Source organism: Ipomoea triloba, chromosome 12 (genome assembly GCF_003576645.1).
Source record: "Ipomoea triloba cultivar NCNSP0323 chromosome 12, ASM357664v1".
NCBI lineage: Eukaryota > Viridiplantae > Streptophyta > Magnoliopsida > Solanales > Convolvulaceae > Ipomoea > Ipomoea triloba.
This window is the reverse complement of record NC_044927.1, coordinates 22751554-22763486: the sequence shown is the minus strand read 5'-3', so window position 1 is coordinate 22763486 and position 11933 is coordinate 22751554. Positions and strand designations below refer to the sequence as shown.

Below are 11933 nucleotides of genomic sequence, written 5' to 3'. Positions count from 1 at the left end.
GAAGAAGGGGAGATGTTTATATATTGTTGTTTTGGGTAGAATAATGGGTTAGGAATCTATACAAAATTGTATTATAGAATCCTATTAAGACTTCAATATTCTAATTTTAAGTTAGGAATCTATACAAAATGGTATTATAGAATATTGCCAATTTGTTTGAAAACTGCAATAAAGAAACAAATTGCCTAAAGAATTTAATGTTAAACTTTCGTTATATTTAGCGGAAAGAATTTGGTAAAATTATAAATGATTAGGATATATTAGGAATTTAATTGGAGGTTGCACAATAAGAAGAACATAAAGTACAATATGTTATAGCAGACTATTACACCAACATTTTTTTAGTTCCAGTTAGGGGTCTAACATTATTGGCTCTTATTATAAGTGTAGATTTCAACCCTGCAAGTGAGGCTTTCTGTGAGGCTCATAAGAGAGAGAAAAAAAAATAATTCTACGTGCATAAGGCGATATATATATATATATATATACTTTTTTCCCCCCTTTTCTCCTTCCCGTCCCCTCTCTCACACATACTTAACAACAAAAATTCTGACATAAAAATCACATTATTGAAGTTGCTTTCATGGTTTTTAGGCTCTCTTGAATACTTTGGAATATGGACCTTTAAAATTGGCCTTTTTCTATGAACAAAGATTAGCCCATTGGGAGGAAAATTGCTCATTCACTATTACCTTAGAAGGCCCATAAGAATGAAGAATTCTAGCCCAAAGCTTGTGTTAATTTTCATGCAGTCCATTTGATAAGCAACTTGCATCCAACCTTAATGAACCTTATAACCTTATTGTTATATTACTGTGTTTGGCGGCAAATTATGCTACAAACGTATGTCAATCTTACAAGGTGGATCCAGGTGCATGTTCATAATTTAAAATTCTATATTCACAATTTTAAAAATTTATGTTCACAATTTTAAATTTAATATACAAAATTACTCAAAATTTACAATTTTTGAACTCTATATTAACAATTTTGTTATATAGATTCAAAAACTGTGTTATACTATTAATTAAATATAGAGTTGTGAAATTGTGAATATAGTGTTAAAAAATTATGAATATAGAGTTTAAAATTTGTGAACATAGAGTTCTAAAATTGTGAACATGTACCTGGGTTCATTTTGCAAAATGGGCCCGAGTCCTTGGCATAAAAACTGGTGTTGGGCTTCAAAATGTTTTCGTTGTGGGCTATGCTTGTTCCATTCGGCTACATATACATAATACATCCCCCCCCCCCCCCCCCCCCNAGATTAAAAAACCCCCCCCCCCCCCCCCCCCAAAAAAATATGAGCCACCCTTATTTTAAATAGGAAAATATGATAAATGTATCCTCTTAGTGAAACCCTAGAGTTTTTTAGTGTAGTTTATTTTAATTTTCTTATATAATTTGTGAACTATTAAACAAAAGTAGGGTTTATCTAATATATACCTTCGTGATCTCGGCTACGAATTTCCTTATTAGCCAATATTAACAATGACGACGACGACAATGATGATGATTGCTAAAATGCTGCTTCGTTGCAGCTCAAAAAAACCATCTAATAGGAAACTCCTCCGCCTTCCACCACATCTCCACCTCCATAGCCAAGCATCAACGTCTCAAGAAAATTATATATATATATATATTGTCAATGGACAGAAGAATGGAGGTGAAGACTTTTCAACCAGAGATAGTCTTGCCTACGTTTGTTCAAATCATCAAAGATTTGAAAGAAACTTTAAGTTCATTTAAGGATCCATTTTTCAATTTGTAAAACAGTATGTGAATCAAGTTTTCACTAGCTTTGCTAAGGAAGTTATTTCTGTGTTAGACTGTATGAAATGTTTTATTATTCCATAGAACTTTACTGTAAACGTTCCTAAATATGATTAATGAATTTGCTTTTCAAAAAATAAACGTCTAATAAAAATACGAATAAAGATGTTATAAAATAATAAATATAGCAATATCCATTGAAAAAGAAAGCAAGATGGATAAATATGGTCATATATAGTTGTTGTAGACTTTTGTTAAGCAATGAGTTATTTGTTTTGTGTCACATTTTTATTCAATAATAACAGATTGTGTATATTTCATAAAAAAAATTGAGTAGTGATTAGTGAGAGGACCAATTGGCTTAATTAATTTACATGTCATTATTATAGATAGGTAATCAATTATAAAACAAATCACTAATTGGTTTAATTAATCAAACTTACACTGCCTAATGCCTTAATAAATATACAAAAATTATATCAAGAAATATTATAAATGTAACATCTAGAGTAGCACGTATCAAAATGATAATAGCTTTTAATTATACCTTAGGCACTAACAACTTAGATAGAATAGAAAAAATAAGAAAGATAATACCATAATTTTTTTTAGGGAAAAGAGTCAAATTGGCCCCCTAAATGGGGTGGATAGTGCAATTAGGCCCCCTAACTGAAAAAAAAAACTCCATTCAAGCCCCCTAAACCGGCAAAAAAGTACAATTGAGTCCTAAATGACTTGTTTATCAGATTACTGAAATTAAGTGCAAAACTTTATAATTTGTATCACATTTGGTCATAATGTCAAAATTAATTTGTATTCTATAAATAATTTTAATAATTTTTAATTTTTTTAAACAAAAAAAAAAACCAAAAAAAAAAACAAACAAAAGTCGGCAATCCCAGCTGGGGACTGCCGACTTCTTTTTTTTTTTTCTTTTCTTTCAAAAACATTATTTAAATAATTGTTTTTATATTATTAAAAAAGCTTTGTAAAATTATTTTAAATAATTTAAAAATAATTATTTTAAATAATTAAAAAATATATAAAATTACATTTTTCGTCTCTAAAGGAGAAGTGAGCACAAAAGAACGAATAATGCAATGCCAACATATTCGTCCGTGAGTTATACTAAAATTGTAAATTTCGTCCCTAATGTTTTATTAATAAAGGCACAAAAAGTGCAACATCAATTATAACTTAGGAACGAAAAATGCGTATGGCCAACACTTTGGGACGAATTCTACAAATTAATTTGACAGTAGGACCAAATTATTAAACAGGCAGTGGCTGTTTTTAATTTTTTTTAATTTTTTTTATTTATAATAAATAATATTTTTAATAAATAAAAATATTTTTTTGAATTGAAATAAATAAAAATATTTGTTTTGAAAAATAAAATAAAAAAAATGAAAAGTGTCAAATTAGCCCCTAAACTGGGTGGATAGTGCAATTTGACCCACTAACTGAATTTAACCTGATAAACAAGTCATTTAGGACTCAGTTGCACTTTTTTGCCTGTTTAGGGGGCTTGAATGGAGCTTTTTTCAGTTAGGGGGCCTAATTGCACTATCCATCCGCCTTAGGGGGCCAATTTGACACTTTTCTCTTTCTTTCTTTCTTTTTTTTTTTTTTTTTTTTTNTTTTTTTTTTTTTTTTTTTTTTTTTTTTTTTTTTTTTTTATAATACGTATATAAGAAAGTAAACGCAAGTTATGATTATATATACCAACACATTTAATGTTATTAATAATTTGGAAAGGAAAAAATGATAAAATTAGAAAAGAAATTACAAGTGTATAAAAAATAAAACCAATATATAAATTATGATTAGAAATTGTTATACCAACTCATTATTTATTCATTAAAATATAAACATTATTTCACTTTTATGTCTTGGACAGATTAGATAAAATAGACGAAGGTTGCTTGTGGACAATTCCGAAGGTGGCGTGATTTAAATTTTTTTCCAAAAGAAATTTAAAAATTAAAAATGATAAGAGGTTTTTCAACTACGAATGCATATGCAAAAATGGTAACATGCACTTGCACGCAACACCAATTTGGTCATCAACTTGAATTGGTACTTATTGGCATATTACTTTTCCAACCTTTCATCTTGCGTGTCTTGAATGATATTAATTTTGAGGGTTTATAACTAGCTTGGTTGGCATGAGTGACCGTGCACTCTCGTCCCATAAGAAAGGTCCGGAGTTTGAAAGTCCTCTTATATGAAAAAAATTAATATGGTCAGTATTTTACTTCTTAATTAGGTTGGAGTCAGTCCGGTGCAAACAGGATTAGTCTAAGTATGATATATGCTTAAATGTGTTTTCTACAGTTAGGACATGTTTAGGACACCTCGTGCTCTAACCAAATTTCATTTTGAAGATTTATCAAGATTCTATATTAGAATCAACAATGATGGTTTGATTCCGGCTTTGGTAATTAAAATGAATTTTAATAATAAAAGTAGCATGTACGTTTGGTTATTACATTTGTGTCGGTTGTTATGCCATAGACTTAGGTTTAAGGTGAACCCGGGTTCATACTCACAATTTTAGTATTTTATATTCACAATTTTAAAACTCTATGTTCACAGTTTTTGAATTTTATGTTCACAATTTTTGAACTCTATATTCATAATTTCATAACTCTCTATTCAATAATATAACACAATTTCTGAATCTATATAACAAAATTGTGAATATAGAGTTAAAAAATTGTGAATATTGAGTAATGTAATTTTGCATATTGAATTCTAAAATTATGAACATAGAGTTTTAAAATTGTGAACATAAAATTTTTAAATTGTGAACATGGGTATGGGTCCACCTCGCAAAGTGGACTCGAGTCCAATAGCATAATTTGCCCATTTGTGTGACATGGGCCATTGTTGAAGGAATCTGAAGCTAAATCTCGTCCAAATGCATTTCATTTTATTCTTTTGTGTAGTAAGATATAGATACATCGTAATACCTCAGCTCATTCAAGTCTTCAGACAATTAAATAAATTAATCAATCTAAAATAAGTTTGATAGCTTAATTTTGTCAACCATTATGATATTGTGAACAGTTATGAGATCTTACATCTAATTCAGATGTACGAATATAGAAGTATGTAGTTGTGTTAATCCTAAGGGATGATGCCGCTATAATGCTTACACCAATTTCTAAGGCAGTTGAATACTACTGACTCTATTACAATGCAATATCTGTTCATAACTACTTTCTCAACCTATTGAAGCACAAGAATCAATTGCCTTCACTGAGACTCGAACACACCACCTCCCGTATAAAGGGAAGGGTTTGATGCCACTGGACCACAAGATCCTTGGCAAGGCAGTGACATATATAATTACGCCACAGTTGTTAAAGGTTTTTTTTTTTTTTTGAAACGTTAAATTTGTTAAATTTGTAATATCAATAGTAAATTTTCCCAACATTACAAACATTTAGAAAACTTGTAAGTCATCATGTTAAGACATATTCAATTTTCTTTTCTCTTTATTTTTTATATATCTTTCTAATTCGTTGATATTATGTTTCGTCTCCTCTTTTATTTATATTGTTCCGCACGTCTAATCTCTTTTTCTAGTCTTAGCCCGATAATTGAGAATTGTTACAAAACACAAATAGACTTCACGTAATTTTTTTTCAAAAAAAAAAAAAGAAAAAAAAAAGACTTCACGTAATTAAGTTCATTTTCTCTAGATGAACATGATATGGATCATTATTCCAAGTTTACCCTCTTGTTGAATGAAAACAAAGGAACGTGTTATAATATTATTCTTTCAATTCGTGTTTGGATTTATTTATTTCTTTTTATCATTCCGTAGGTATGTTTTACTCTACTAATTAAGGCAAAAATTATGCCGTCCACCACTGATAAATTTCATTTTTAATATATTAAATATTGTTTTTTAATTTATTAAAAGTTTATTTTAAGTAGTATATCTAAAAATGAGCATTCAGTACACTAAAATTTAACTTTCAAATAATAAGCAGTCAACATATTAAAAATGAATCTCCAATATATTAAAAATGAGCATGTATATTGAAAATCTCAACGAAAAAGTTCAATTTTAAATTTAAACCGTAAATACTAGACCTTAAGCAATAAAAATTGAACTAAACCAAATAAAACAAAAACTCATTCATAAACTCAAAATATGCATTTTCGCATTTTTGCAAGTGCAATATTTCAATACTAAATATGCAAAATGTTAATAGTACAAGTGCAAAATGTTAATACTAAATGTGCAAACCTGAAAAAGTCTGAGAATTGCATATTTTAGTATTCAAGTTAGTATAGTAAATGTAATAATTACGAAAAATGCTACCACATTTTTAAAAATAATATATATATATATATATATATATATATATATATATATATATGACCATTTTCACTTTTTAAAAAACTATTTTTTTTAGAATAAAAAAACTATTTTTCAATTTATAAATTATAAAGTTGTTTAAAATTTAATTGCTTTGTTTATATAAAATTATTATGTATGTAGTAGGTGACAATAATGTTAAGTGGGGATGAGTAGATATATAATTTGGGTTTCTCAAAGAAGAAAAAAAAAAAAGAGAAGAAGAAGATATATAATTAGGGGGAATAAGTTGGTGAAGTGGGAATTGGTAGGTAGATGTGATGGATGTCCATACTCCACATGAAGTTTTTTTTTGTTTTTTGAATACGTCCATAGTGAAGTTACGCAGAAATGTTTTTGTACTTGAAAAACACTAAAAACGTGTTTTATAAATTTTTGTGTTAAATTTGAAAAGAGTTCTACTATATAGTCTTTCAAATCTTACTCTCTCAATTTTACTCCCAGATATGACGGACACTAACAAGCTACTTTTTTATGTGGGTCCCGATACAAGATTAAGATTTTGTGTGTTGGAGTAAAAGTTGGAGTAAAAAATGAGAATATATAGTATTTAGTGTTTCATTTCTTTTTTTTTTTTTTTGTAATCTATAAATAATTAATAATTAATTTCGAACCAATAAACTCTAGTTTTGATATTTTAATTATTACAAGTATAATTATTTTTGTTAGATCATGAGATATCCTGTGCAGGCTCTAACTGTATGAGACACCTTTAAGCCCGTACCATATAGATTTTTTCATATAAGATGGGGTTTGAATTCCCGATCTCTCTTAAGAGATAAGAGTGCACAGTCACTCATACAAACTTGGTTATTATTTTCTAATTACTAAGCAGACCTTAATGCTTCTTTTTATTTTGTTGAGCTCTCAATTATGAATTAGGGAGCCAAAGAGCATATATGATTTTTATATTTTACATGAAATTAATTCTATTTTTGTCTCATATTTATATGTAATATTTCACTTTTTGTCCTTTTTTTTAAAAAAATATTCCCATTTAATCATAGTATTATTGTAGCATGACAAATTTGGTTATCCATCAACAAAATCATTGAAATGTCGTTAAATACAATGACATTTTAATTTTTTTTATACAAAGTGGATTGACCCGCTATATTTTTATTTTTATATTTTTTTTAAAAAAATCATAATTGATCTGAAGACTTAAATTGCCCTTATATTTTACGGAATTTAAACGATTTTGTTGATGAAATACTAAAAATGACCCTGTCACAATAATACTAAGATCAAAAGAGGATATTAAGAAAAAAGATCGATGACTAAAAGTGAATTGCCCCCTATAAATCTAAAATTTCACTCTTTTAATGTAAAGCGTGACACGAAATATATTATTTTTGTATTATTAAAAAAAAAAGAATGATGTTTTATTGCAATAAAAGGACAAAGTTTAAATAATACTACGTAGTGCAACTATTAAAAATTAAAAATAAGATCTTAAACTATTATCTCCAGAAGGAATTATATATTATACAAATGTGAATTTCGAAACAAAATAAAAAAAAATCATAAAAATAGACCACATAAAATAAAAATTGAAAAGAAAAGAGTTACTTTTAATATTTCGTGAGACATGTCAAATTATAAATAACTGGGTGTGTAAGTAAAACAATGTCAGTTATAAGTATTGAAATATTTATCATTTGTAAAAATCAATTTTACCTTACAATAGTATCATAATTTCACATATAAATATTGTAATATCTATGACGTACAAATAACAATTTATTTTTAATTCAAATTGGTATTAAATTTTCTATAATAAGTATTACAATTTCTTTGAAAAGTAACATTTCACATATAAATAATACAATATTTACATTAGAATTACACTTTGTAAGTGTCACAATTTTAGTTATAAGTAACAATCATTTACCCTAAATAATATCCTAATTTCATATATACATATTACAATATCTATTATAAGTAATAATTTATTTATTTTAAATTAGTACTAATTTTTTTGTAATAAATATTGCGGAGTATGATTTCTATCATAAGTAAGAAACAACTATCATAAATTCGACTTATCTCACAGAAGTGTGACTCTAATATATATTGTTAAAATTCAAGATGATTAGTATTAATAAGTAATTTTTGTGGCAACAAAAATATCTATAATTTTGTACATTTTAGATTCTTAGTTGTAAAAGGTTAAATTATTTGCTCTAGAGCCCTTTCCAGCCCTACAAGAATTAAAAAAGAGTTAAATCATGACAACTCAGCTTTAGCAATATAATATAATACACATTAACGTGAAACTCTCACACGATCGTGCAATCCTTAAACGGTTACAATTTAGATTCTTGTTGGAAGTGAGGAATGGAAAGATACTGTTTTTGAGAAACCAATCAAAGAAGCGGCAAAATACAATGGAAAGATTCCTATTTCTGGAGGTATCAAAAATATCGTATCACTCGCGGAGTATATTAATGGTAGTCCTTTTCATGCAACAAATTAACTGCGTTCTTGAGTGGCCCAGTCAGCTTCAGCGATCTTTTCTGGTAAAAAATTTTCAATGATATAATCCATCATATCGTCAGATTCCCCGCTGTCCACTAATGGAGCATTGAGTGTGAGTACAAATGTACTATTCGTCACTTTCTCTCTCCTGTTCCTCTTCCAATTTTCTTTAGAGAGAGAGAGAGAGAGATGGGGAAACAGCAGAGCCTGGAGGCCACACTCTTGACTGGCAGCGAATTGGGTTTCAACCAGAAGAGATGGAGAAGAGCTCTCTGGGTTTTACTCGCCCTCATAGCCATAGCTTGTGAGCTTTAATTTCTTTCCCCCCACGAAAAAAAAAATAATAATAATTTTTTTGATTGGGGTTTTAATTCTGTACCTCATCTGAGAAGTTTTGGAGTATTTGACTTTCATTTATTATTTTTCTTGTTCTTGTAATCATGGGTTTATTTGTTATTATAATCGGAAATTCAACCATATATGATCTGAATTTTGCGTTACTGTAATTGATGGGGTCTGACTTCTGGAACCATAGGTTTTGAACTAATTTATCCAAGTTGGAAACTTTTTAATTAGGTGATGTGTATATATATGTGTGCGCTCTGATAATGAAGCATATCTGCAGGCAAAAAGACAGATTTCCCAATCATTAGAGTTTTTGACTTTGAATAAAATAAGGGTTTTTGTGTTTTACTCCCTCAATGCTTGGAATTTTAGTATTTTGGTTCTTAATTGGCATTTAGGTCTAGGAGTAGTTCTATGCAGCAGCTTGAGCATTTGGACAGCAGGAGATGGGAACAAGTTTAGTGGAAGGGGGAAAGCCAGAAATGCCGAAACTGTCGAGTCAGGGCAGGGCCAGAAGGCAGCTGTTGCTGCTGATGATGGTCGTTGTTCTAAAGTCGGGTTATCGATACTTAAAACGGGAGGTCATGCTGTTGATGCTGCAGTTGCAACTGCACTCTGTCTCGGGGTTGTCAATCCGGTGTCTAGTGGGATTGGAGGCGGGGCTTTCATGCTCGTGAGGTCTGCATCGACCTCAGAAGTTGAGGCTATTGACATGAGGGAAACTGCTCCTTTAGCTGCTTCAAAGGTTTCAACTTTATCTGTTTAAGATTCAGTTCATGAATTTGACAGATCAGAAGAACAGAAGTGATTTCAGATTACAGGAATTTCAAGCTCTGTTGTTTGTTTGTTCTGATCCTCTATGCTCTCGTTTTATTGCTGTCGAACAGGACATGTATGAGAACGACATTGATTCCAAGACTGTGGGAGCTCTCTCGATGGGAGTTCCCGGGGAGGTAGCTGGCCTTCATGAAGCTTGGTTGAAACACGGGCGATTGCCTTGGAGCACTCTATTCCAACCCGCCATCAGGCTTGCTAGGTACGGGTTTGTTGTCGCTACATATCTAGCAACCGACATTGCTAAAAAGGAGGACCTTATAATGAACGACCCTGGCTTGCGAGGAGTATATGCACCAAATGGGAAATTGTTACAAGAGGGAGATATATGCTACAATGTAGAACTTAGCAACAGCTTAGAGGCAATTGCAGAACAAGGGCCCGAGGCGTTCTATAATGGAACAGTTGGCGAAAAGCTGGTAGAAGATGTACAAAAAGCCGGTGGGATATTAACAATGGAGGATTTAAGGAACTATAGAGTTAAAGTTCGAGATCCAATCGTTGTTAATGCGATGGGGTATACCATCTTTGGCATGCCTCCTCCATCGAGTGGAACAGTTGGTCTCTCTCTGGTGGGCGATTTTACATTTTCACCTCACTCTTTTCTACTTACTAAATTGTTTCATTTGACTAAACAAACAAGTATTACATTGGTGAATTGCAGATTCTTAAAGTCCTAGAAAGCTATCCAAGTTCTGTTGCTGCAGAAGGTCCTCTAGGTCTGCATCGCATGATTGAAGCGGTGAAGCACATGCTTGGTGTACGGATGAACCTTGGCGATCCCGACTTTGTAAATGTCAGTAGCGTTGTCTATGACATGCTTTCCCCGTCTTTTGCACAGATGATTCAACAGCGGATATATGACAACACCACTTTCCCGTCTGAATACTATATGCCAAGGTGAGGAAAGAATATATGGAGTTCTCGTTACGATTTTCATGGCTGTAAACCTTCCTTTCATTTTCCAGGTGGAGTCTGCTTCGAGACCATGGAACCAGCCACTTCTGTATTGTGGATGCTGATCGAAATGCAGTAGCGATGACAACCACGGTGAACTATCTCTTTGGAGCTGGTCTCTTGTCTCCTTCAACAGGCATTGTGCTCAATAACGAAATGGGAGATTTCTCAGTGCCTACAGAAGTATCCACCGATAAGCTCCCTCCATCTCCAGCCAATTTCATTAGCCCGAACAAAAGACCTTTATCCTCCATGACCCCCATCGTTGTTCTTAAGGTACATTCTCCATGGATGATTGTCAATAAGTTCTTTTCAACTTTTTTATGGCTGATTTTCATTTCTTCCTCTGCAAAACAGTTTACAATAAAAGTAAAGACAAGGATACTTGCGATTTTTAGAAAATCATATCCGCAATTCTTGACTAATAAATAATAACTGTGTTACCTGTTCTAAGTAGCTGTTCCTTGTGCACTTTTGATAGGATAATCAGTTGGCTGCTGTGATTGGAGGTAGCGGTGGGACGAACATAATTGCGACAGTAACCCAAGTTTTCCTCAACCATTTTGTCTTGGGCATGGATCCCTTAGAAGCAGTTCAGAGTCCAAGAGTTTATCACAAGGTTCCACAGCTTATAATCCATATACCTGTACTATAACTCCACCATTTTCACAGTTTATAACCATTAGCGATCTGCATTCTGTTCTCTGCAGCTGATTCCCAACACGGTATTGTACGAAAACTGGACCATTATGGATGGGGAACACATTGAGCTCTCGGGTGGCAGGCGGCGTTTCTTGGAAGGTAGAGGTCATCAGCTGCAGGCACAAGAAAGTGGAGCAATCTGCCAATTTCTTGTTCAGAACCTACCAAAACCTGGGCAATGGTTGAACAATGGAACCTTTTATGGCATGCTCACTGCTGTGAGTGATCCAAGAAAAGGTGGAAGCCCTGCAGCCATCTGATCCCTTCATCTTCCATTATTTCTTAATTTATGTATCATAGAGGAAAAAGGCTTGTTCACAACAATGGCTGCCTGTTTCATATGTTGATACATTGTACATAAGGAAGCATATCATTCATAATTTCTGTATCATTAAGAAAGGCTTCTTTTTTTTATTTTCTACTCTTTCTGTATAGGTAAGTTAAG

At 31.5% G+C, this 11933-nt stretch overlaps 1 protein-coding gene across 1 annotated transcript; it reads left to right on the top strand.

Annotated features, from left to right (window-relative positions):
* Positions 1-8724: 8724 nt before the first annotated feature.
* On the top strand, positions 8725-11902 carry LOC115998907 (glutathione hydrolase 3-like). The gene is made up of 7 exons (XM_031238577.1): positions 8725-8954; positions 9394-9740; positions 9883-10401; positions 10494-10729; positions 10798-11062; positions 11268-11405; positions 11497-11902. Exons 1-7 carry the CDS (start codon positions 8840-8842, stop codon positions 11746-11748), a joined length of 1872 nt encoding a protein of 623 aa, XP_031094437.1. The 5' UTR covers positions 8725-8839; the 3' UTR covers positions 11749-11902.
* Positions 11903-11933: the final 31 nt, after the last annotated feature.